Raw genomic sequence first — 27967 nt, forward strand, 5'->3', positions numbered from 1 at the left:
GTATAGTCTATGCAAAGCATGTGATCTACAGCTCACATGCCTCGAACGGAAAATGCTACTTACCCAGTAAGCATCTGATCTTGACATGTAGAGGTGTAGATTCACATGCGCCCACCCACCTCCCCTGGTATCTTTACCTGTTGCAGTATTATCTTACTCAAATACATACTCATGGACATCTCTAGGGTACTCTTCTCACTCCATTCTCACCCTCTGCGGGAAAACAATCTAACAATGGAGTCGATGCCCATGAGCACTATCAACGAAAGGAGGAGTCACCTACCTTGTGACTGGAAAGACATCTTAAAAGAAAAACAACTTGCAAACATCCAGACCCAATACTAGATGGCAGGAGTATGCAAAGCATGTGAATCTACAGCTCTAAATGCCAAGAACAGATGCTGTCTCGGTAAGTAGCATTTTCCTTCTTTTCACAAAACGGGAAGGTAGAAGTTCTTCCGTTGAAAAGGTCAAAGATTTTATAAATATGCACCTATGTTGGAAGACTGTAACCGCAATATATAATTTGGGTGAGACTACCCTTCATGTTTTTGCAAGCTAAAGTGATGCCCAAAAACCACACAGTGAATTTGTAACTCTTTTTTGTCTTTCTTTCCTCAGTTTGTTTTCCTTACCTACGTGCTCGGAGTGGCCTGGCTTGGAGTCTTTGGCTTCTCTGCAGTGCCTGTCTTCATGTTTTACAACATGTGGTCATCTTGTGAGGTCATCAGATCTTTGCAGACAAACGTCACAACTTCAGCAGACCAGATCTGTGTCGACATCCGACAATATGGTACGTAGGACTTTCTGTTGGCTCCGAAATTGGACAATCCACTTGCAGTAGAGTGTGTTGGTGTCCTAACTGACAAAATTCCTCGTAAATTACTCTGCTGTGTCATGGAGAATTCTGGGCTGGATGTTGACAAATTGGATTTTGCAAGCTTTTAATACAAGTTTACCACGTACATATTTAGGCAGGGCTGCCTTTTCACAAAGTAGACATCATTGTGACCAGCTACGACTTCACTGCGACAGATGGCATCTTCGCGTTGTAAGTTTCTAGGACGTACTACAGTAATTACTATCTCTAGAGCTGCTTTCTTCGCTTCATTACCACCCTCATGTCTCTGGAGTCAAGGACAGACCGGCCCCTGTGCAGCAAGAGTCAGACTGACCCATAAGACGGGCAGGACCACCAAAGAGAAAAGTGATCCACTTTCACAAATCTTGTTTCACAACTTTGCTTTACACTTTATTACTGCAACTTCTGAGCAGTGTACTATTGGGAAAATGTAAGGCAAGTAGTGTATTTGAAAATGTTTCGGCCTGTGACAATAGGCAAAACTTGATATCATTTTAAGATCACCCTTAAGGTTATCGGGATTATCTAATAAAGGAGTTTTGGGATGAATCTGTGTCATATTTTACATTTAAAGACCCATCAATGGCCTCGCCCGGACCTAAGGTATACATGCGTATATGTCACCAGCCTTCTTGCCTCTATGTGGGCTTCCAGTGAACTACAGCCAATCATCATTAAGAAAACCAGCTTGCCTTACCTTGAAGTTGGTAGAAAAAGCAGCCCATACAGGCCTTTTAAGCCAGCCTGTCGGGCTAGTCTAACAGGCGCACAATCTGCATAAGAAACATCCATGCATGTTCTTGCTCCTGTACACTTCTCCGTTGTGTAAAGAGATTAGGGAGGAGTAGGGAACAGACTAATGTCAGGAAGGTAACAGGTTAGGCAGTGTCAGTTAACGTCCTGCTTCACTCCTCCAAATATGCTCATTTTGGCAGGCTAGCTGACATTAATACCTGTGCATCCGGAGGGATTCATTGTCGGGCCTTCTTCCACTGCCCATTGCTCCTACTACACATGGACTTCTATAACAAGACCAGAGATGAAGGTGCAGACTAACGTGGTTTTATTTCACTTTGACGGAGGAGGAAAAGCATTGAGAGAGGACCAATGCAGGAAATTTTTTGAATTAGTTGGGGTGGTAAGAGGATGTGAAGTAGCACAGTAGCTGGCCCAATAGATCACTGTAGTGCTGTCTTCCTTTCCTACTTTGGCTTACATCAGTTCCCCCAGTGAACATTCCATTACATGACTGGTATGTTGAGAGATGAAACCAACAACCGTATCTGTCAGTTTTATTTAGAGCCTCCTCAATATCTGGCTTTGTGATTATTCAGTTTGGCTACAAGAGACTGTCAAAGGGACCATGGGTAGACTGCACCAAACTGAGCCTCAAGAGGACTAATGCTATCATCCAGCGTCAAAAATAGCTTAAATCACAAGAAAAAAGCATCTGGAGTCAGCTATTGCTCACAGGTGATGACATACACAGTATAGCCCAGTGCCTGTTGAACTAATGCAGTGAGTTGGAGTACTCAAGTCAGCAGCTGGCACATTCAGGGAATGATGCCCTACGGGTGGGGATCTAAATGACTTCTGTCTGGTAAGGAACATGCAACATGTGGTAAAGTTACCTAATCCACCTGTGCAAAGCAAAACATAACACTGACAAAAATGCAATTGGCATTGGAAGGAACATGTAGAGGACCACCCCTTGAAAGAGAGACCGTGCATGTTACCTATGAAAAGAGCATAAAGGTCCAGGGATTTGTTATCCACTAACGACACAAACGGTGCCAAAGTGGAAAGAAAGCAAAACAAATGTCTATTCAAAAAGTTGACACTTATTAGTAAAAGACGAAGCAAACAATATTTTTCACTTCATTAGTATTGTTGGTTGTGAAGCCAACTTGCAAACCAGAAGCAATACAAGTTCAAGAGCTCTCCTTCTCCATGAAGATAGTGAATGCACCTTAACTATAGGGACCCACCAATCACATGGAAAAGTGGTAGAATGTTCTTCACATGCTTAGGGGCCTTTTATGGCAGTGACTTCAGGGAAATGAGAAAATAGACCTTACGTATGTCTTTAGGAGCAGAAATGCAAAGGACCTTTAGAGTCCACAAGAAGGGGTTGATGAGCAAGATACTGAATTTTGTGGAACTGTTGAAGCATCCAAAGATTAGAACAGTATTATACAAACTAAGTTAATGTCACAATGGTCAGATGTACATTCTGTACCCAGCTACGACCTAAGGGTGAAAGTATATACCATTTCATGGATAGTCGAAGAGATAGTCGCCATGCGTGAATTTATAGACCTGACTGACTAAATAAGGAATCAATGAATTGTGCATTGTAAAGATAAAAATTGTAACGGCTTTTCCCAAGTAGAAACCAAACACACTATCAATCAATCACAGTAGCTAAGTTGCAGGGAGAGTCACTGAAGTGTATGAATGAACTGGGCACAAAGGTAGATCTGAGCAGCAGTGAACGCGCTTTGAAAAATGGAAGAAGGACTTATGAAGACGAAAAAGACAAACTGAATGAAGGTTATGAAGAAAGACAAGAAGACAGAGAAAAGGCATGGCATCTTGTTAAAAAAACAGGTGTAGTTGCCCCTTCCCCTAGCATGCAGCAGTTCATGCTCTGTTTAAAAAAGAAAATTTGATAAAAAAATGTTGTTACGGCGTGCAAGAACGAAAGTAAGAGTTACAATGCTGCTGTATATGTCGAAGAAGACCATACAAATTTGTAGGCATTGAAAGCATGGATGGAGAAGACTTTAAATGTGTTAAGTAAAACACCCGATGTAAGGTAGCAATTGGTGATTCAGAGATATACTTAAGGGTGGAGTCTAGCAGACGTTACACCATTGTACCCAAGTCTGTGCTCAGTGAAGCAGTGGCAGCCGGTACTTATAGCAGGGAGGGGGCAGATGTGACACAAATGCACACATAAACACTAATCTCACCTATGCATTTTTTTCTTCACATGCACACACACATATCCATTCACAACACTCTCTCCCATATATTCATGCATGCACACACCAAACAAAAACAAATCACACTTGCCTGCACAGCTCTGCCTCGGAGGTCCCAGGAGGGTTGGGACTGCTGCCTTCCCTCATTGGACGACCTTAAGTCCGCCAATGAGGGAAGGCAGCACTCTGTGACGAGGTGTCAGTGATTGGCACTCAGCCATGGGCACTTTAGGGCTTAGTCACTGAAGTGTATTAATGAACTGGGCACAAAGGTAGATCTGAGCAGCAGTGAACGCGCTTTGAAAAATGGAAGAAGGACTTATGAAGACAAAAAAGACGAACTGAATGAAGGGTATGAAGAAAGACTAGAAGACAGAGAAAAGGCATGGCACCTTGTTAAAAAACAGGTGTAGTAGCCCCTCCCTTAGGTCACATAAGAAAAGGGTAGGGGGAAAGCTCTATGTGCTGTCTTGTTGGGCCATATGAGAGACACACATGCCAGTCAAAGACTCGTGCAATTTTTTTCAGGAGGCTGGCAGAATGCTATGCAGAATCTGTGGGCTCATTCAGCACTATGACAGAACCATTATGTTGCTGGCTTAAAAAGGGTTACGCCAGTGTGAGGTGAAAATAAAATCAAAAAGAAACACTCATACTGGTGAAATAATGCATACAGGAAGCACCCTGATTGTGCAATTCAGTATTGCCAAATAGACAATTGTTCGAGTGGATGATTTTGGATATGATTGGGGGTGAATCTCATTAGCCCAGTATAACAAGCATTTGCAATGCAATAGTTCTCGCATTTGCGAGACTTTAAGCTATTGGCATTGTAAATGACAATGCCTTTTATTGATCTGTTTTGATAATTAACAAATAAATAATGCATTTTATCACTTACAATGCCAATAACTCAAACTCTTGTAAATGCAAGACCTATTCCACTTCTAAGAAGCGGTCGCCATTGTCCCGGGCTGCTTGGAAAGTGAAAGCGTGCATGGCGCGCTGAATGTTGCAGGAACGCATGTTGTGCCTGCAATAGGAGAAACTCGTTAAAGAAAATAGTACTTACAGACTAAATAAGACATACTGTGTAACAACAGAATTAAAAGCGCCAGTCCTCATGGGAGGTTACAAATGAAGACAAGGCGGCACTAAGGAAGGACAAACAAGCCTATTAACGAGTTAGAAGCCAGCATTTACAAGACAATGAGACAAGCGAATGAAAAATATGGGCGGAGAGTAGGCGGAGCTTCAAATCCATACGCGAATACAGCATGCCTCCCAGAGCAGCGCTTGCGCTGCCCAGGCTTGACCTAAAAAAGAATAGAGAAGCAATAGGTTTGAAGGGACTTAGACACTGAAACGACATATGCAGTAATAGAAAGAGAATCACTAGCCTGTTTTGGACAACAACATATTTTAGGACATATCTGTGGGGGTGACGGTTTACCATGACAAGAGATGGCTCCATAAACCTTTTTTGAACATGTTGAAGCCATATTGAGCTGACAATGTTACACCAAGAGTAGTGAGCCCAATGTCAAGACTAAAGGGGTACAAAAACCAGATCAAATGCTTACCCAGGTGAAAATTTATTTAGTTGACTGTTCTTCACAATTACTAGGGATATTAATGGAGACTGATGAAACAGAAGGAAACCATGAGGCAGTGGTGGCAAACGTGGGTTAACTGGGTCCCCTGGCGTACAATAACAAAGGGTGAATGGGTTCTCGAACTAGGTAAGAATGCTCAGTGCTGTCATAACTAAAACTGACCAAGAATGGCATCCCAAGAATAACACAGAGACAATGTTGCAAGCCTTTAGTCATTGATTTAAGTCATCCTTGCAAGAGGGCATTCCATTGAGGGTTTGTAGGTTAGTTGTGCTGTTATCCCTTGTGATATCCATTACACATGAATTCTATTTAGGGAAAGCCTTACCTAAGAAAAGGCTTTAGGTAGTACACTGATCACCTGGAATGGAGGCAGAGGATAAGAAATGAGTGGAGAGATGTGAATATTTACCATAATTAATACATAGTATATTCTTGTACCGCTCCAATGACCAAAGCATCAAAGCCAGATAAAGCATCAAAACAGTTTGTGTGGACTATATGGGGCTAGTATATACCCTACCCATTCACCATCATTATATGATAGTAATGGTGGGCCTCAAAAGTAAGTGGCTAAGAATTAAATCCATGCAGGGGCTCACAACCAGAAATACCATTTCATTAACTCCTTCGATGCTGATGATGGAACCGCTCCGTCATCAGCTGCGGTGGCGCTGTGCTGATGACGGAGCGGTTCCGTCATGGCCCGCTCGGCACGCCTGCGCGGCGCGGATTCCGTGCCTGCGCTGAGCGTTCTATTGAGCGGGGCGGGCCATGACGGAACCGCTCCGTCATCAGCATAGCTCAACCGAGGCTGGTGACGGAGCTGTTCCGTCACCAGCATGCGGCCGCCGCATTTCCGCCCCGCCCCCTTAGCGGAGTTAATAGGTGAGGAGTTGGGGAGGGAAGAACTGTCTCCGATATTAATAAACATTTGCTTTCAGTTCATGTCTTGGTACTAGGCCCTAGAGAAACTCCCCTTTTTTCACAAGGCAATGAACAAACCAAGAGGATGGACAGAGTAGATAGTAAAATGGGTTATTCAAATGGCTGTGGCCTTTACGGTATGTGTAAATGTTATTGTTCAAGAAAAGGTGAATATGCAAAGATTAGCAGTCAGTAAAACAGCAGGTTATTTGCTGCTTTATCTCGTAGGATAAAAAGCCCTTAACAAATTACAGCCATGGTGGATGTATCTGACTGAGATACAGGTGTTAAGAAGGGTGAAATGGATAATGTTAAAAACAAAAGGAAGGAACAAGGACAATGCAATAGTCTACAATAAATGGAAAAGAACTAGGAGTATAACATATAGGACGGTGGCATAAGAAGTGTAAAACCCTAGTCAACCAATCTTTTTGGCTTGAATAAGTATGTTCTGCCAAGACGAGCATGCAGCACTTGAACCTGAGCTCAGTTACAGAGAGACCGAAATTGGAACATCTCAAAATGTAAGGGCATAACAAGATTGACATGGTTAATGTGTTTGCTGAGCTTTGGATATTACTATAATGTGCATATGGTCTCCCTGACTAAAAGCTTTGTCTGAATGTTTGTGGGGGCTGGAGACCTTTTAGGGAGGACACTTTGTTTTTACTGCTTTAATATTTCAAATAGAAAGGATAAAAGTAGTATTTATGTGTGTTACAGTTTTAATAACTTGCAAAAACTTTCAATAAAATGAATTGAATTGATACATTTGTACATGTTACAAAATTATGCTAGACTATTCACTTTACCACCCTGCAAGACCAAAAATCTTAATGCCCGATATCTGGCTGCCAGTTGACCTTTGAGTAAACGATAATGGTATGTGTGAAGAATAAGAAGGGAACCCAGTCTCGTGGGTTGGGGGGGGGGGGTAGGCTGTACCTCTGTGCAATACTGCCACACTTCTCAAAATAATATCAAGATCAGCATTTATCCAGTGGCCATTACTCCCATGAGTACGTGGGTTTTCTGAGGAGTCACTCTGAACTGAGATCTGTGGTTGTAGCAATGGAGGTTAGAAGACAATCGTGTGTGTGAAACCAGCATGGATCCCTGGTGAACCTCTTTTCTGATTCTCCTGCACCTTTGGTAGAGCAGTGGTCACCATCGGATCTGTCCTCCGAGCATAATGCAGCGGGTCACTTCTTGAGGCCACACACAAACTGAGTAACAGCAAGTGTGCAGCCTGTCAGTGTGTCATGGTTTGTCATGGCTTGGAGCGTCTAGGTAACCCCTGTTCGGGTTGCAATTTTATTGTGAGACACACAGATTGAACTGGCCTGGCATCAAGGGGAGCTACTGAAGGTGCCACTGTTCAATCTTTTGATAGCTATTGTGGGCACATTCAGCACTGTATTGCTGGATATGGTACCTTTGGACATATTGCAGTGGAGTTGTAGATCAGTTGCACTAGCTGTGTCATTGTATGTGAGATGTGTGGCACTCCCAGAGTATATTTGCCATAGCCTGGTGATCTGAGATCTTTCTTTGTCTCATTAGAAGAGACACGTGCAGGGAGATTGCAATCTGGGTAGAGGACCAGTTGGCAACTTGGTCCATCGCTTATAAGCATTTTCATCATCCTGTGCTCTCAAATGCTATTTGGGTCACTAACTAAATGGACCTTAAAAACCTGATAGATAGTGGGGTGAAGGTCTGCCAGGGCCAACATGGTACCAGGTCTGAATTAGTGGGCATTCCTAACCCAATAAATTCATGCATTAAATTTGACAGGATGGCCCAAGACGAGAAGGCCATTACGATGGACACCATGATTTTATTTGGGACTGTAAAGCATCAAATGGATCGCCTTTCAAATATGAATCTGACACCATAAATACTTGACTATATAAATTTCAGAAAAAAATAATTACTTTTGACAATTTGATCACCCTTCAAGATTACATTAGTAGCCGCAATCTGCAAGAGTACCAGCAGTGATCATCTCTGTGCATCAGGTAGGGTTGCCAGTAGTAACATAAAGTCTTTGTCAATTTGGAATTCGTTTATATAGGCAATACATAACAGCTATAGCTGCAATGCTCAATGCACCAATGTAATAATATTAGAAATAAGCCTCCCAAATTCCACTTGAAACATCACAAAGCTTTAAAAGTATTCTGGAAATCCATCATTTTTTCTCCAAACAACATCTTATGAGTTATGAAAAAGCACACATTTTCGTCTCAAATAAACACTTTACAAATTTGGTATGAATATATTAATTCAGCCAAGCAAAAGCTTCTAATTTAGTAGGCTGCACTGCACACACAGAGTTACTCAGAGGTAGATGGAGAGCTACCAGTAGCAGAAGCCTGGTTAATATGTGACTTGTGATACAGATACACTTGTAAATAAAGTATGATTGGAATCATGACTGAGTACAGTATATTTTCTCAAAATGGGAAATGTGTCAATGGCGTGACTGAAAAATGGTCATATTTGAAATGGAGGGTGTAAGGTTCCCTTCAGAAATCTTACCCAGTGGACGGTGAGCATGGAAATTGAGTGAACAGGTCTGGTACTTCTCCTTTACATCATTGGCCAAAGGTTTAGAGATAGCTACTCTCTGAAGACTTCAAGGCCACCATTGACAGCACGGTAACACCAAAAGTATGGGGTTTTAAGAGATTTCTTCTTCAGAAGTTTGAGTATGGAAAGGTAAATTGAAACACTCCGAATGAGAACTGTTTCAGAGCGAATTGTCTAGATACCCCTGGTGAACAAGATAAAGCTTTTATTTGATGCACTAAATCAACTGGGTAGGGATGATTATAATTTCTAGTGAAACTGTATAACAATTGTGGCAACATTACTAGAACTCTTGTTTAGTAAATAAGCAAAAATAGAAAGGAGGGCCATCAAGTCATTTTTGGGGGTTAGTGGGAATTTTATTTTAGATCAATTCAGGATTAATTATAAATTTGAGGCATTTTACAGTTGTACTCACAACAGTTGTGTGTGTGGACTTCAAGCAGGTATAGGAGTTAGTGGAGGAAATAGGGCCTTCTGTATACTCGGATGAAACACTGCATTAGCACTTAGAAGTATCAGATCTTATATAGGCTGTACAGTTATCTGGCCGTGGCAAGGCACTGTGAGTGGATGAGCTGCCAGTCTAATTTTACATCGTGTGTATTTAGTTTTCTAACCCAAGATTACGTCCAGTGTATGCAAAAGTCTTCTTGGTTTGTATGATCTCTGAATTATTTGGGAGACTGCAAGTGTTCTGCTGCCCTATGTAAAGAACGGATGTATGAGGTTACAACGCATACTTTTACAACGCCTACCTTTACAACGAATTTTTTACACCGCAACATCCATTACAACGCATGCCATTACAACGCATGCCATTACAACGAATTCTTTGAAACTACCTTTACAACGCATTCCACTACAACGCATACTACATTTACAACGCATTACATTACATTGCATGTAAGGTAAGTGTTGGATAGTGTAGGGGTAAAAATTACTATTCTAACTCCAGTGGGTGCAACAGTAGGGTAAGTGTTGGATGGTAAGTTATGCGTTGTAATGGTATGCGTTGTAATGACTGCGTTGTAATGGCATGCGTTGTAGTGGTGTGCGTTGTAGTGTCATGCGTTGTAATGACTGCGTTGTAAATGCATGCGTTGTAATGGATTTTGCGTTGTAAAAGTTTCGTTGTAATGGTAGTGCGTTGTAAAAGTTGCGTTGTAAAGGTTGTATACCGTAAAGAACAATTTATTGAAATGTAGGTCTTCCTATCTGCTCTCCAGGAACAAAGTAGGTAATAAGATATTACGTACAAGTTTAGACTACTTAACATGATAGTCGTTCTAGATAACAAATATCATGATTAGTTGCATTCATCAGCAGAACACAGCCTTGAATACGAGGCAATTGGCTTTTCCTTAAGGAAAGTCCTAAAGCAGACGAATCCACCCTACACACTTGAGGCCCTTATCGCATTTGAGAGTGTGAAATTGCAGTGTTTCAATATTGCAGTCCTAAAGAGCAATTCATTGCAAGGGTATATTTAATGTATGCCAAAGTGAAAGCATGAGAATAGCAAAACAAGTTTGACCAGTTTGCTAGGGGCACTAGGCACAGCTCTCCAGTGTCTGCTCTCTTAAGTTCCCTTTCACTTTAGTGTTAACTTTGAATCTTTTACTGATAAAGTACATAATATATTCTTGCAAGATCTGGTAGGAGATTGTCAAAAAAGCACATAGCTGTTGTGTTCAGATGACACTCTGTTTCGTATTTGTGATGCCAGATTAGCATTCACCCAAATTTTAATATTGGTTAACTAGTTTGTGTTGCACCATGTTTGCAACATAATCAGTGTAAATAAATCCCCTCTTCCTTAGTAGGGACTGGGGCGTCTGCCTTGTTTGAGCTTCCACATATGGTATCTGATAGACCCTTGGGATACCTGGCATTGGAGTTAGTCCATACGCAACAGAGGAATTTTCTGAAATGGAATATCCACTAGTTTGAACAATGGAGAAAACACTTACTGGATGAAATGTACTATCTTGTCAATGTGTTGGATAACCTTGACCAAAATGATCTGCAGTGTAAGCGTGTGCCGTTTCAGACACCATCTTTCAAAGGGTTCAGTTACTAAACACTTGAATATTGTGGGCCTGTGGCATAGGCAGCTTCAAAGATGTCAAAGCGATAAAGGGTCTTGTGCTGTCCGATTTTGAAACTTGCTACGCAGTGGTGGGTATACAGTCTTCTTTATTTTGGCTTGCTGAATGGCCTCATGACCATATTTCCACATAAGCTGAGATACTAATATCTCCAACTGGTCTGTGTGTCGTATCAGTGTTTGTCAGTGTGATTGGCTCAACCATTGCCTAAATAAGCTCAGGTGCAGAGGTTATGAGTTAATCTCACATTGATTACCCCTTTGCTTTTTGAATGGTTGTGGTCAGCAAGTCATTCACCAGTGATCTTCAGATAGATGTGTGTCGAGGGTTGCATCCCAGGATTCGAAGAAATCCAAGTGATTAGTGGAAAACAATCATATCCGACTTGCACTGGCACTGCAGAAAGGTGTAGGTGATGGTGGGAGGCATTGAGGAGGGATTCTCAAGTGCTTCCTCTTAATGTGAACTTATGGGCATTGGTAAATGGTGGGAGAGTTAGATCAGGGCCTGTTTTGATGTACACATTTTTTTAAAAATCCATATTGTAGTGGTGTCATTAGTTTTAGGTTTTGGGTTTAAAAACAAAAAAGTGCACGGTCTCCTGAAAGACAGCAAGGTGACCACCTAATTTGCTGTGCTTTGAAAAGAACTGCAGTGATGATGGGTCCAGATCACCGCTAGGCTGGCGGGGATCTCTAGATGTGGCAGACGGTAGTCGGTAAGGTTGGCGGACGTAAGGCCCTGCACTACTCTGATGGACGGCAATACGCCGGCCACTATTTAAATGAGGCCCTTAATGTTTAATTGATTGCTCTTGTTTTTGTTTTGTATTTTACTTAATTGTTACACATAATGTAAAGTATTTTAGAGTATAAATATCTCTTGTGCCATGTTGTCCTTTGAACGGATTTGTACAAAGCTTATTGATGTATTCACACACCACAGGAGATGTTCGTAATGGTTGATTATTGTTGTAAAAACAATAAGGCATTTAAAAAAAATGGAGACCCAATTTATTTCGCGTAAGAAAAAAATCTGGGATGTAGAATATGTTTTAAATCTTGAAAAAGTAACACAGGATAAGGAGATGGAAGGCGTAGGGCAAGAAATAGCTCGTTTACTTCATGTTTGTTACCTGGCTGGTGCTCACACACGCTGTTTGCCATTCCGCGCGCAGGATGGAGTTGCTGTTGCGCACATGGTGGCACGTGGGAGAGGAGAGTATCGAACCGTCTGTCGGTTGGCAGCGCGGAGCTCCGCGAGGATAGGAAGCCCGCGCTCCAGGAGGCGCCTTGTTTTGCAGGGGGCCTCCTGTCAGTGCATGAAGCGGCAGCGCCGAGGCATGTGTGGGTGCAGGCCGAGGGAACACAGATGGCGGGTGGGAGGAGACGCCGAAAAACTGAAGCGGAATCAAAGACGCCAGCTCACCGCCTTGTTCTCTTTCCACTGCAGGCATCATCCCGTGGAACGCTGTCCCCGGCAGGGCGTGCGGCGCGGCCTTGGAGAACATCTGCAACACAAATGAGGTACCCGGGATCAAACATGTGGCGCAGCCTTTTGTTCTATTGCCTTGAGAGTGTCTGTGCAAAACTGCAGAAAAGAAATACACTCGAACCAGTTTCAACTATGGAAGTGAACAACACCACACACACAATTCTGCCGAGCAATGGCCATGCGTATTAATTAACAGAGAAATCCCTTAACAAGGCCAGGCTTTGAATGATGCTACAATAGGTATAAAAAAATTAAGCAGCCGTTTCCAAACAAAGTAACATTCTGGAGTGCCTGTTGGAGATTGTTAGAGATGCAGGGCTCGGTAAAGACAACTGTGTGTTTTTTCTAAACTTTTTTCCCATACACAGCGATTTGGTGCAAATTTTCGGCCTCACCCCTCAAGCTCGCAATTCTTAACAGCTGACACAATCCCCTAACAAAGCATCATAATTCTCTTTACTGACCACGCACGTCCACAGATTCAATCAGACAGTGTCGGAAACCCCAGGAAAGACACCCCGAGTTATTGAGGAGCACTTTGATGCTATACAAATAGCCGAAAACCTTCCCAAAACAAACACAATGATTTGGACCTACAGAAGCTCTGTGTATTTGTACTTGCACCGCCACTCTAACTTACCTTTTCTACTCTCTCATGGATGAACTGCCACGCCCTTCAATATACTGCTGTCCTCCTGCGCCTGAACAAAAGATGTCTTCCTTTGCACCGTAAATGCCTGCTGAAGCAGTGTAAAGGATTAGGTGTGCCTGCCACAGATGTACAGTTCTAATAGGAAGCCAGGATTGAACACCTGGAATAGGGCAAATAGAAAAAATTGAGCCAAGGAGACAAAAGCGGGACTAGATGCATGGTACACACCCACCACGTTCTCCTTTTAAGTTGAAGAGTTCACATGCAGGGATATTGCAATCAGGGTAGAGGAACAGTTGGCGACTTGGCCCATCGCTTATCAGCATTTTGATCATCCTGTGCATCCAAATGCTATACTAGTATATAGTGTTCCATGCTAAGAAATCGGACCAGCAGAGGAATCAGTGTGGGCACCATACTAGTGATGTTTTTTGGGCTTCAAGATTAATTAGACCAGCAGCATTCAAATTGCCAATGAAGAACAGGGAAGGTATTGCATATATTTTGAAGCAACATACCAGATCCAAACTTGGAATCTGGTGTAGTGGAGGGACACATCAAAGTTCTTCACAAAGTATTGTGCACATCATGTCATATGACAAACAGGCAAACTTAGCTTAGAAAGCGGGCCTCAACAAAGGGAAGGAAGTAGGCACGAACAGGTAGGCGAATGAATAACTGGCACAGATTTGCAAAGTAAGAGAGGATAATGGAAAGTAGTGAGCTTGGTGAAAATACACCCAATTCTAAAAATGACAGCTAAATACTAATGAAAAAGGGTATTGCAGTGATCAAATGAAGAAGGGTTAAGCAGAATGATGTTCAACCCAAATGAATGTGGTTCCTCGTTGTTAGTATTGCCCAAAAGAATATGTGGATGAAAAACATTAAATCGCTTCAATGAGGCCCAATCCAAGGATACATGAACATTCAGTATTCTGCACCAGAAATGGCCTTTAAGAGTGTTCTTGTAGCTTTGGTGGTCTTATCACTTTGTGACACTCTTCCGGATCATAACATTGCATTCTAGTTTTTTTTGTTCATATTTAACCCTTTACTCTACTTTCTTTTATTAGAGCCCCCTAAAATCAAAACATCAAATCCTCCCTTTGCCCAGATTGGTGAGGAGGGAGAGATCGAGAAAACATGAGAACGGGAATGTACACACGCTTTGCCTTTTCTTTAATTGACCTATCAATTTCAGGCTGCTACATTAGTATATAGACTCCATTGGTCTAGGATTAGGCCATCTACACCTTGCTAGCAACATTTTAATCACTCCTCACTAGCCTGCTCTTTACTAGCCAACCTTAAACAACACTTGGTGCAAGTGCTGAAATCAGGCATGCTTTTGTCAAAAAGCTAATCGAGCTTAATTCAAGAATCCTGAAGATGACCAGGATTCCAGCTACAGTGCATTGTCCAGTTGTGTTTATCCCTCCCCTTACCACGTCCTCCAAGCCCCTAGCCACAAAGGCTCTGTGAGGGAACTCCTGCGTGAATGGTGTCCTTGTTTATAAATGTGCAAATTCTGTGAATGAGGACCTATTGTTTTTAAAAAAAGTTTTAAATTGTAAATATGTATGTGCAATCTTTTATGTTTCTTCCAAGAGTCGAATAAAGTATTTTCTGATCTGATCTGATTTGGGGTCTTTGGGGTGGTTTCCATATTTTGTCAGTGGTAGTTACCCATATGATCAATAAGAGCTATATTTGCCTACACTAGATAGGAGTCTAAACATAAAAGCAGACTTTTTTTCCTTCATGATTGCTCTGGACATTCACAATTTCAGTTTCACTGTAAACTTTCTAAAATTCTCTCTAATATCTCTAGTGCGATCCAGTATATGGGCACTATCCTGGATACCTATTAGAAACCATAGGCTGCCTTTCTTGATCCAGAAAGTGTTCCATCCATCAAAGACACTATTGTCCACATTCAGAGTTGGTTGGTAATGAGAAAACCCTCAGATTCCAGAAAAATTTCCAAATCTGCAGGATAAACAGTGCGGGGTGGAATGGTGCTTTCTCTGACATCGGGACATTATGGCAAAGGAAATTTCACAGATGGACTCTCATTCTGATTCATCACTTCTCCAGAAATCACCGGATTTTCTATCACTAAGCATTTGGTTGCCAGGCCCAATGTATATTGCATGTCTGCCAGCTTGTTAAAAATGACAATGGTGTTGTTGGTCTACAAACCTAACTCTTAAGTCTCCAACACCTTTTCATTTTTCCTTAGGCAGCTTGTTATGCTGTTCATAACTATTACAATTTCTGGGCATAGACTTCAGAGATTTTCTGTCCTCATTTGTTTACTTGCCCCTGCATCTTTAACACGTTTCTACACCCTACATGGTTCTGAGACATTTTGTGAATAGTTTTCTGCCCCTCCTCCCAAAAATGCCTATGAAATGTATTTTGTACATTTTGTATATAGTTACATTCTTTATTTGTGTTTTCTTTATGATCCCATACTATTATGAAATACTTATGTTCATTTGTATTTCTTATCTAGTTTTATATGTCCTATCACCTGTTCATTGTGGCCTGTGCTGGAGCTGGTGCCACCGTAATTGCACTGGTGAGTATCAATGCTTGAAGTACAACCATAATTAAAGTAATTTTCTGCTCCTATAGGCGAACAGATAATTGTCACATTTTACAATTTAATTTTCTGGAAAGAACGCACTTGATTAATGTTTTTTATGATCACAAAAGAAAGTAAGTGGGAACTTTTGTGTAAAATTGCAATTTGTTTCCATGCGTCTCAAAACCAGATCAGTCTCAGAAACTTACAACCTGAGACATGTTTGCAAAGTTGATGTCTTCACAGTTGATTGCTGTTATTGGTGTTCATGCATGCAAAATACACAGTACTGTTCAATGTCCATCCTGTGTCGCTGCATGAGTCTGTCTTTGGTTACTTAAATTTGGTTCTACTATTATTATTTAGTTGCAAATTCAATATAAAGGTGTTAAGGGTGCTTGATTAAGCACCAAAAGAACTTGTTGTGCTCTTTGTAAATGGTTAAAACTTCTTTTGGAGCTTTTTAATCAACTAGAAACTTAACAGGGTCACTGGGTCCTTTTTAGTTCTTTCAATCTGTGGGCTTCACGCCCATGCTTTTCTACTAGACATTTCATGTGTACTAGGTCTTTCTAGAGTTAATATTCATTGACCGGCTTCCCTTTAATGCAAATAGTGACCTCAACAAGAAAAATTATTTTGACATCAGTCACACTTGCATCTGCCATTACAAAATTCCCTTTCCTAGGGTCAGTTAGCTACAGAGGCAGGGGGTAATTTGATCCACCACTTCCTTGCTATGAAATAGCACCTCTCTCCTGAGATTGGTGCCCCCCTGGGAAGGTTTAGGGTACAATAATGACAACACCGGTTTTGACTTGTATACACAGTCCCACAAATGACCCTAATTTAATCCCCTTTATTATAATTAAGGTGATTTCCAATCAATAAATTCCCTCATTGGTGTTGCTCCCTCAACAGAGAATCCTCCGGACTCAGTCCCCGATGAGCGTAGCCCCCTCACCGCACAAACCATTCCCTATTTTGGGCCAAGCCCATTATGCTGGCAGGCTTTTCATTATATCAGTTACTCCGTTATTTTTCTTCCTTACATATATTAAAAGACTGATAAGTACGTCTGGGTGAAATGTACATTTTTTTGCCATCTGAAATAAGTGTATTTTATGGTGGATATTAATGTATTATGTGAAATTCACTTGGGTGGCCATCTCCTTGAAAGTTTCAAGCAATGCATGCCCTTGTATATCATACAGATTTCGCATGAGATACCTGCTCAGCGTACTTTCCTTGCGGATTTAGTTTATGAAATAGTATGATATTGATATCTATAAGGGATATACCATCATCACACAACACATTTTGAAACCAATTAAGAAAGAACAGAAAGATAAAATAAACTTTAAAAATATTGAAAATGCTGTATGTAACATTCAGCAGCAGTATGCGGAACAAGGACATAACTTACAGTTCCTAAAGTAACAAGGGACACAAGCTGCTTAAGCATATGTCAGTTTTCACAGTTACCACGAGACATTTTCTACTCCATAAAGCGTAAGCAGGAGAAAAATAAATTGAGCAGAATACTTGACACCCAATAATCGGGATTTATGTGGGATTGTGGAGAGTTAATTTCACCCAGGCCTACTACTAAGACACTTCTGTAACTAGACTGTCAATTGTTGCAGTGCACAGAATTTGTCATCCTTTAGAGAATGTTGCAAGCTCATCTCCTAAATGTGTACACCAGGTGTCTTCAACCAGTCGAGCATGAGCTACCAGTAGGTCCCAGACACCTTCAGAGTAGCTCCCAGCCTTGATTTCATTTTTAAATAAGTGCAGGGTTACATTTTCCTTTTAAAGTTAAGGAAAGGATGTGTTTATTTTACATTATTACGAAGCTGCAGGTAGCAGGTTCTGATAATGAACAGTGCTCAGTCATATTTAGGACCCAGGCTGGGGCATAGAGGTGAAGAACTGAAGCACTGAGAACTTTTAAACAAAAGTTCTTGTCAACTCAATTTTGGAGCGTGAGAACAAAATGATGTTTCTGAATGCTTTTAAATGGGAGAAAATTAAAATGAAAAGTGGCCTTAATGATTAAGTTAGCTCTTCATTTAAATGTTGTATTGTGTTGGCCATATGTATAACTGAAAAATACAGTAATTATTTTTAAGTGGGAGGAATTTGAAGTGCAGAAAAACGTTCCATACTTGAACATTTGGTAGGCCATTTTTCTGCACGTTAAAGTTCTCCCATTTAAAATCTAATAGTGTATGTTTGTTATGGGGAAAGGTATGTCCTGTGCCTCAAGTACATACAACACAGGCTCTGTCACCACGCACATATATCCCATTCTGCACACATGTTCATACATCCCCAAACACAACACTCACTGACACACGTCAGGCCTGTCATACTGCCCCTAGCCAAAGTATTTTTCTCAAACCATAGTACCTGGCTCTATGGATATGAGCCTTAAAGTCAATTAAGCTGGGCATAGGGATGTCTGGTAAGAATGCACAAGTTCTTTAGCCATCAGTAGCTCACAGTGATTTTTGTTGATCAGAAGTAGCTCCAACTATTGAAATGGTTGGAGACCCCTGGCTTACACCATTATTTTGCGAATTAAATTTCTGAATTTGCTGTTTCATTTAATTGGCAAAATAAACCATGGCATGGATTTGTCTATTTTCAGTCATGCTTTTTTACTGTATTATGTCCAGTGAGAGATAATGTGAGCATATGTTGAGATAAAATAATGTTTCGTAAAAATTATGCCTGAACCTCTTTCTTACTGCGCCTTCTGGCTTAGTTACATTTTACCTCTGATTATTGCTTCTTTTTAAAGGCTTAAATGGTTGTGATCCCTTACAAGGGCACAGAACAATTTGACATCAGTAGGCAAATTCTGCCACATCTGGTCAATTCTAAACTCTCAGTATCCCACGAAGTGAGAACATCTCTCAAGTATATGCTAGTAAAGTCATGATAAAATAATAGCTCAATGTTGCGGGTCTGTCGGATACTTTTTATTTGTACTCAACATGGTAAGCTCAGTTTCAAAAACTTCAAATGCCCATAACTGGCGATATTAAGAGTCTTAAAATAGTTGCTTCTTGAAAACAAATTAAACAGTTTAAAGTTTTATCGATTGACATGAACCTGGATAGGGGTTGTCAGTGAATTAAAAGTTTCATGTCTTTTAAGAGCTCCACAACCCATGATTTTTAAAAAATGTTATCTGACAGTACTCCAAGGATGGTTCAGCCTTTAGCTCATTGTTTCTTACTTGCCTTTGTATTTTATTCTCTTCCACCAGCTGATCTACATGATGGCTACCACATATAACTATGCGGTTTTGAAGTTTAAGAGTCGGGAAGATTGCTGCACTAAATTCTAAATTGTATAAGCCCAACAAAGAGCTTTAATGTGTGCATTCTGTGTAGCCTGAACTACCACTCACACCCTGGACTAAAACACTTACTAGCTTTGAGATTTTTGTCTTTATTTTTGCTCATAATTTGTAAATAGTTTTGTTGAGCCTCCTTTGGCATATTAGTGTAATAAAATGACATTTTTGTATGTGAACCATGACGTGCTAGAGGTCTGGCTATTTCTCGCTGCAGTGAGAATTCAGTTATTATACCAATAATGTTGATGAGTTGTGGTAAAAAGCAAATTGCATTTTTGTGTTTGCAATTGTTTGGTTTGGCTGTTTATTACAAAAACATTTTTTTTCATTTTTTTCCATCCACTGATTTTGTGGTAGTTGGTATCTTATTTTAGTTTTTGAAGGGAGATTATGAGATAAATAATTCCAGGTATTCTGGGAAATTAATTTTATCTGCACATTCTGGCAGTGTGACGTTTTGAAGTACCTTCCAATGGTCTGTCAACATTTATTATTAAATGGTTCTGAACTTTATGCCCTTGTTACAGCTTCAGCTGTAGTTATATTGTGCCTTGAATCACTAAGTGTAATGCACTTGCATCTCTTTAGATAAGTATGGCTTATGCCAGTGAACTCCTCAGAGTGCTAATTATATTTTTGTTATATACTCAGATATCTGCATACAGAATGTCTGTTTTAGATATATAGAAGACTGAAAGGCCCTTTGAAGGGAATTGGAAATTTCCCTCTAGTTTAGCGTGTAAACAATCATTTTATTTTCATATAACTTGATTAAAAAATGACACTGCCAACACCACCTGGCCTGGATGTATATCTTTATTCTGTCCAGAGATAACTGATTTCTTAATAGCCAGATCTCAATATGTAAGTATGTTATTTGTGGCCGTAAGTTTGTGTTTAGAACTAGGTTTTTTGCACAGAGAGGGAGCGGCAACAGGTGTGGGGTAGGTCCTTTTGGAACTGTGATATGAAAAATGAGCAGAGATGGAAGGAACTGGACAGAGAGTAGAGCTATTATTACTGCACAGCCAACAACAAATAAATCTAAATATGCTAAATGTTTACTCACAGTCTGGCAATAGTGGATTTTTGTAAATCCTAACTGCGATACTCAACTTGAACATTGTTAACAGACTACTCGCATTAGTCGTCAGCTGGTCTTTTATTTTGACCACTGCTTGTAATTATTGAGTTGTCTCATAGCATTTTGGGAACTTTAGTTAACTTTTCACTGTTTATATAAATTACAACTATATATATAAAATGTTAGTCGTTTTGGGATACATTTCTTTAACCTGTCTTGTTAAAACATAACACATTCAAAGAAGTAGTATTTTCTTATGTATCTCCATTTTGGACTACAGGCCACACCATGAAATCATGCAAAAAAACTTTCTTTTGTTTGCGCTGCTCACCTCTCTTCCCTTTTCATTTTAGCTGATGTTTACTGTGGTACATTTGTCATCCTTACTTGTTTATACTAACATTTTCCAGCTTCCCTAATTAGGCAAAACACCACAGGAAAATGCATGTTTGAACCTATATAGACAATTAATCAGCATATGGGACATGTAATCATAGTTTACCTCATAGTCCAGAAGAATAACCATGCCATCTCCTTTTCTGTGTTTGTTATTGAACACTTCCTATTAATCTGACTAGCTTGCTTGCTTTGCCTCTTGACATGCTCACTAGCCATCATGCTCACCCTTCTTTTCCAGATCCACTTCCTCATGATTCTGTCTTCTAACTGGGCCTACTTAAAGGATGCAAGCAAAATGCAGGCCTACCAGGATATCAAATCTAAAGAAGAGCAAGAGCTCCAAGATATCCAGACGCGGTCTAAAGAGCAACTCAACTCATACACATAAAATGGTTGTAAGAAAAATGTAAGCAGATGCATTTGTATTTCTGTAAAATGAACAATCAGTCGCCCTGCAGCAAAGAGCTGTGTTGAGAAAATGGATAAAGAAGTCTAAAGACTTAACTTACAAGTTAAGCCTAGTTTGAAGAATAATCGCCCAATGGATAACTGGTGACTTTTTTCCATTCTGCATCAGGTAATACATAATGGTGAGGATTTCCACCAAAACCTCTTAAAGGCAGCACTTAATATGTTTCTTGTACTAGAACATGGAAAATTGAGTTGCCAGTGCTCAAAATGTTGGGCATAAAAATTATGGGCTGTCAGCGTCCATTAATCTAATAAAGATTGTCCAGAAACATCACGTTTTGAAAAGTAATTTATATTCTACTGTCACTTCAGATTGATCAGCATTTTATAAAGTGTTACAAGTCAAAAATTATTCTGGTTTAAAATGTCCAAAAAATCAAGTGATATAATTTGGAACTTATATCTGCAATCTTATAACTAAAATATGTTTGCTCTGTTCACTTTCAAAATATATTGTACAGGAAGAGTTATAAACTTGCTTTCCTACAATTTTTTTTGTTTATAAATGGCTATATAGTACAGTAAATTAAAAAAAAGGAACCTACTCCCGAAAATAGCTACAAAGCCATGGTTTGTGTTCCAGAAACTTTCAGTGAGATCTGTTTATTAGTGATTGTTAGAAATGATGTGCTGTTTTTCAATAAATGTTAATTTTTAAAATAAAAGGTGACTCGGTGCTTTGAAGATGAGTTAGTATTAATTTCTTTCTTTAAGTACAAATCAAGTTGAAAGTTGTACACTTGTGGTTAAATTAGTTCTGACATTTGCATTTCTGGGATAATAAAGCTTCTTTAAAATGTTTGTTGAGGTGTATTGAAAAATGTATATTGTATGTTTCTCCAGAAAAAAAAGAAACCACTTAATTACTGGTCTACAAGTATTGCTTTTAAAGTGTGGACAGATGTTGTTCAGGTATCTTAAAATGTATTATATTTGAAATGTGCTTAGTACTTGCCTAAAACTTTAAAGATAGAAATACATTTATAAAATTCAATTATGACAGAGTAGCCTAGTTCTTTGTTTACCTGTTGCATGAATTATACTAGTTCAACAACAGTGCAAGGGTAATTGTTCAAACTAGTGTTCTTATGGGCAAAAGAGGCAGTGTCTCAAAGCCTACATATTTTCTAATTCTATTTAGCCATTACTGGGAGTTTCTGTTGGAGTTATGTTTAATTTGTCTAATATTTTTATGTAAAAAGCATTACATTTTGCTATATGTATACATTTTTGTAACCTAACCGTGATTCAATATTTTCTATCAGTGCCAAGGGCTTCCTGTAGTTACATACAAGTGTTACAATAAATATTTGTAGATAATAAACAATGCTTTTGTGTATGCTTCTGCGCAAAAATAATTCCTAGGCTCTGCCAACAATGAAATGATTGTAGATTGATTGTTTTCTCTGAATTTGGAGTTTTAATGACTTGCCATCACTGCCAAGCATTCTCCCAGTCAGCATTTTCCCAAATGGGATGGGTATACATCATATGGATTGCATTTGAAGCAAAAAATGAACTTTTCTTTTTTATCAGTCCTTGATAACATAATGTTCGAGGCATGTGAGCTGTAGATCACATGCTTTGCATACTCCTGCCATCTAGTGTTGGGTCCGGATGTTTATAGTTTGTTTTTCTTCGAAGAAGTCTTTTCCGGTCGCGAGGTAGGTGACTCCTCCTTTCGGTGATAGTGCGCATGGGCATCGACTCCATTGTTAGATTGTTTTTTTCCGCCATCGGTTTCGGACGTAAATTGATGGGCTCCGGTTCAACACCGTTTCTTCGGTTTCTCTCGGTGCGCAAGATACTCATCCTCGATGGTATTGTTTTCAATTGCGTATTCCATTCTCCGTATATCGTATTTCCTTCTAAAAACCCTCTTTCGATCGGGAAGCTCGTGGAAGGCCGTCGGGCCTAACCACGTCGGTCTGCCTCGCAGTCTATGGAACAGACTCGATTCAAATTCTGCCCTCGGTGCCACGCAAAGTTTCTGCATACCGACTCAAATGAAGTGTGCAACCTGTGCTGGCCTCCGGAGCACAGAGAACAGGACTGCGACTCGTGCAAGGTGTTCCGCTCCAAGAAGGCGCTTCACAACTGCTGGGCTCACCGTCGCAACATGCAGAGCCAACACGTAAGTTCCATTCCGGACCTCTTTGGATAGGATTCGGAACAAGAAGCCAGAGACGTCATGGGAGCCAAAAAAGAACAGGATCCCATGTCCATCTCCGACTCTGGCTCCGAGGGGGATAACGAAATCCCGCAAGGGCAGCGTACCGTGATTAGAGATCCTCCCTTGCTCCAAAGTCCACCTCAGTCCAAGAAGAAGGCTCCGGTCCAACCCCACCTCCAGGCCATGGTCGGCACCGAGAACATGTTTCCTATTCCCTGCTCTCCAGCTCGGCTCCAAAACACACCCAAAAGCCTTCTGGCTCCAAGACAAGTTGCCCGAAAATGGGCTCCGAAACCTTCAGGATTGAAGTTGAAGCCAGGCTATGGCCTGCCCCCTTCGACGCCAAAAATACTTTCGGATCCGAAATCAGGATCCAAAACCTCAGCAACAAAACCAGTTGCACCGAAACTTTCGGCACCGAAACAACCAGACGTGCCGATTCCATCTCAAGAACAACATTTTGATGCTCAGCCTACCGAACCAGATCTGAAACCGAGACAGTTGTACATCCATCCAACTACTGGACATAACACCACAAAAGTGACCCTTAAGAGGAAACCTGACACAGAGGAGACCTACCACATTCCTACAAGAGGAAGAATGTCGGGACTAATCCTTCTTTACGTCACCTTCCATCCCCTTCTTCTCCTCAGCCTCAATCTTTAATGATTTCACCTGAGCACTCACCACCACATACACATGAAGATCAGGACGATGAGGATGAGATTGGAGATGGAGATTGGGCTGGGGCTGGGGACAATGCACCATTACTCCCAGACCCATCATCAGATTATAATACCAACTCTCTCACAGGAAATGATCCTGACCTGTACCCTACCAAGCCCTCTCCACCGGACGACAGCATAGGTTGCATAGAACTGCTGGGTAGAGCTGCCAACTACTATGGTGTACAGCTGCACAAAGAATCCTTTGAAGAGGATTTCCTTTCTGAAACCCTCAGCAGCACACACAAGTCATCCCACACACTCCCCATGCTCAAGGGTATGATCAGGCACGTTGATGACATATTTAATGTCCCCATCAGGGCCCGTATCCTTACCCCAGGGTAGATAAAAAGTACAAGCCAGCACCATCTGACCCAGCGTACATAACAGGACAATTACCATTCGACTTCCTAGTAGTGTCCAGCGCACTTAAAAGGGCAACTCCCAAACTACAGGAGATGCGCCACCCTCAGATAAAGAATCTAAGCTCATTGACGCTTCAGGGAAAAGGGTAGCCTCTCGGGCAGCAAACTTCTGGTGCATCTCTAACACGCAAGCGCTGCTCACAAGGTATGACAGGGCACATTATGGTGAGATGGAGCGGTTGCTCTTAATTCTGCTCTATAAAAATTAATTTAAAGTGCACGACTTAGTGAGGGAGGGACAGCTCATTTCAAATAATGCAATCAGGTGTTCCCTAGATGCTGCAGACACTGCTGCTAGAGCTGTAAACACCAGCGTCCTTTTAAGAAGGCGCGCCTGGCTACGTATCTCATGTTACAAACCTTTGGTTCAGACTTCCATATAAAGCACACCTTTTAACAAAGAACACCTCTTTGGCCTGGTGGTAGATTCCTCACTGGAAAAAATGAAGAAAGACACTGAAGTGGCCAAATCCATGGGAGCCCTTCAGCTAACACAAGCACGTGGTTCCTTTCGGCGCTCCTTCTACCGCGGAGAGTCCAAAAATACTTCTTCAGAGACCACCACTATGTACAAGGGCAACAACCAACCTCTAAGAGTTACTTCAGAGGGGGTTACAGAGGCAACAATGGCAAAGGTAGAGGTAGAGGATCAAATACACGCACCTCACCCTCCAGCACAAAGCAGTGACTTCCCTACACTCCCCCGACCATTTAATACCTGTTGGGGGGCGACTTTCAGATTTCCTACCACTCTGGCAGTCCATAACAACAGACAGGTGGGTACTGGAAATTATCCGTTCTGGTTACTGCCTGGAGTTCACCAACAATCCTTCAAACATTCCCCCAAGGTCACACAAACCCTCACCAGATCACCTAAACCTCCTCAAACAAGAGGTCCAGTCTTTCCTTTTAAAAGGGGCTATAGAGCCTGTACCACCACAACACCATGAGTCGGGCGTCTACTCCTTTTACTTTCTAATACCCAAAAAGGACAGTTCTCTCAGACCAATATTGGACCTCAGAGAACTAAATCTTTACATACAGTCAGACCATTTTCACATGGTAACACTTCAACAAGTATTACCACTTCTGCAAGAGGGCGACTTTCTGTCTACGCTAGAATTAAAGGACACCTATTTCCTTATTTCAATCCATCCTGCTCAGCGCAAATTTCTCAGATTGTGATCTGTGTTACCTGTTCAAGGTACTACAGTTCGGAGTCACCACTGCCCCCAGAGTCTTCACAAAGTGTCTTTTTGTAGTCGCTGCTCTCCTGAGAAGACAACACATCCATGTCTTCCCGTACGTGGACGACTGACTCATCAAAGCCAGTACGTATCCAAAATGTCTCCAGCACACTCAGAACAATTCAGTTACTACATCAACTGGGGTTTACAGTCAATGTGCTAAAATCACATCTCCAGCCTGCCAATACTCAAAACTACCTAGGAGCCACCTTAAATATCCATAAGAATCGGGCCTTTCCCAACACAGCCAGAATTCGCAACATTCAGGCTTTAGTTCTCCAGTTTCAATCCAATCACTCGCTTCCAGCTCAGGTGTATATGCAACTACTAGGAATGATGGCATCTTGCATCCTGATCTATGCCCACGCCAGGCTGCACATGCGTCCCCTTCAGGAATGCTGAGTCAGTGGAACCAATCACAGGGTCTGTTAACCGATCTAGTGTTAGTAAGCAGCCGTACTCATCACTCTCAGCAGTGGAGGAACCCACAAAATGTATCAAAAGGATGGCCCTTCATAAACCCAGTTCCACAGACAATACTAACAGCAGACACGTCCCTCACTGGCTGGGGAGCTCATCTTCAGCACCACACAGCGCATGGCCTATGGAGCCAACAGCAAAAGTTGCTCCACATCAACCATCTAGAACTGCTTGCAATCTTTCAAGCTCTCAAGGCATTTCAAACTCATCTGGTTGGCAAAACTGTCTTAGTTCGTAGCTACAACATGACAGCCATGTATTACATACTAAAGCAGGGGGAGGGGACACACTCTCTCCAACTGTTCCACTTAGCCCAAGACATCTGGAGGTGGGCCATTTACCACAAAAAGTATCTCCTAGCGTAACACCTCCCAGGAGTGAACAACCAGATTGCAGACCTCCTCGGCAGACAGAGGCAGCAAATACATGAATGGGAACTCCACCCTCAGGTTCTCCTCCCATACTTCCAAAGTTGGGGAGTCCCTCAGATAGATCTATTTGCCACACAAACGCAAAATGCCAAAGCTTCATCTCCAGGTACCCACACCCGCTCTCCAAGGTCAATGCACTATGGATGAACTGGTCAGAGATAGTTGCCTATGCTTTTCCACCTCTCCCATTCATTCCATTAGTGGTTCGGAAGCTCAGGCAAATATCCCTGACACTGATCCTAGGGGCTCCGACATGGCCCTGTCAACCATGGTTCACAATTCTGTTGGAGCGGTTTCTGGCCCAGCATCAAAAGCTGCACCTAACATCCAGTCTCCTCACACAGAGCCAGGGTGAAATCAGACACCCAGATCCCAAACAACTGAACCTCGTGATCTGGCTTCTGAAGTCATAGAGTTTGGTTATCTGAACCTTCCATCAGACTGCATGACCATCATCAGGGAGGCCAGAACGCCTACAATACGTGCCTGTTACGCAGCAGCTAAATGGAAATGCTTTGTTATTTATTACAATAACAATCACATCAACCCTCTTGATGCTTCCATACAAAACATCATCTGCTATCTGTTACACTTGCAGCAGTCAGGATTGGCTTACACCTCCATCCGGCTACATCTTGCTGCAATAGCTGCGTAGCTACAAAATATGCAACATTGATCGCTTTTCAGAGTGCCCATAATTAAAGCTTTCATAGAAGAACTTAAAAGAGTCATACCACCAAGACTCCCACCTGCCCCAGTGTGGAATCTTAACAACGTCCTCACAAGATTAATGGGCCCACCCTTTGAACCCATGTATAAATGCGAGCCACAGCTTCTCTCTTGAAAACAGCTTTCCTCATTGCAATCACTTCACTGAGGAGAGTGGGTGAACTTCAGGCACTAACCATAGAAGAACCTTTTTTCCAACTGCACAGAGACGAAGGGGTTCTTCATACAAACCCAACATTTCTACCTAAGGGTGTATCTGCATTTCACATAAATCCGTCAGTAGAATTACCTGTATTCTTCCCTCAACCTGATTCTGTTGGAAAACGAGCTCTACACACCTTAGATGTCAGAAGAGCACTTTTATATTACATCGACAGAACAAAATCATTTCATAAAACTAAACAACTTTTTGTTGCTTTTGTATCACCCCCAAGGGCAATCCTATCTCCAAATGAGGTATTGCAAGGTGGATTGTTAAATGCATTCAAACTTCTTATGCAAAAGCAAAAAGAACTCCCTAGAGCGCATTCCACTAGCAAGTTAGGGGCTACTATGGCTTTCTTGGTTGACATTTGCAAAGCTGCAACATGGTC

At 41.4% G+C, this 27967-nt stretch overlaps 1 protein-coding gene across 6 annotated transcripts in view; it reads left to right on the forward strand.

Annotated features, from left to right (window-relative positions):
• The window catches only part of GPM6B (glycoprotein M6B), a 348837-nt gene extending 326872 nt beyond the window's left edge, over nucleotides 1–21965 (forward strand). For 3 of the 6 annotated variants that reach the window (XM_078657854.1, XM_078657850.1, XM_078657853.1), the window contains 4 exons: nucleotides 622–793; nucleotides 12551–12624; nucleotides 15766–15831; nucleotides 19118–21965. In XM_078657854.1, the coding sequence (XP_078513980.1) occupies nucleotides 622–793; nucleotides 12551–12624; nucleotides 15766–15831; nucleotides 19118–19198 (393 nt within the window). In that variant the 3' untranslated portion in view covers nucleotides 19199–21965. The remainder of the gene's footprint in view (nucleotides 1–621; nucleotides 794–12550; nucleotides 12625–15765; nucleotides 15832–19117) is intronic. The other 3 variants (XM_078657855.1, XM_078657851.1, XM_078657852.1) reach the window with 2 other exon arrangements.
• Nucleotides 21966–27967: the final 6002 nt, after the last annotated feature.

Source organism: Lissotriton helveticus, chromosome 8 (assembly GCF_964261635.1).
Source record: "Lissotriton helveticus chromosome 8, aLisHel1.1, whole genome shotgun sequence".
Taxonomy (NCBI): domain Eukaryota; kingdom Metazoa; phylum Chordata; class Amphibia; order Caudata; family Salamandridae; genus Lissotriton; species Lissotriton helveticus.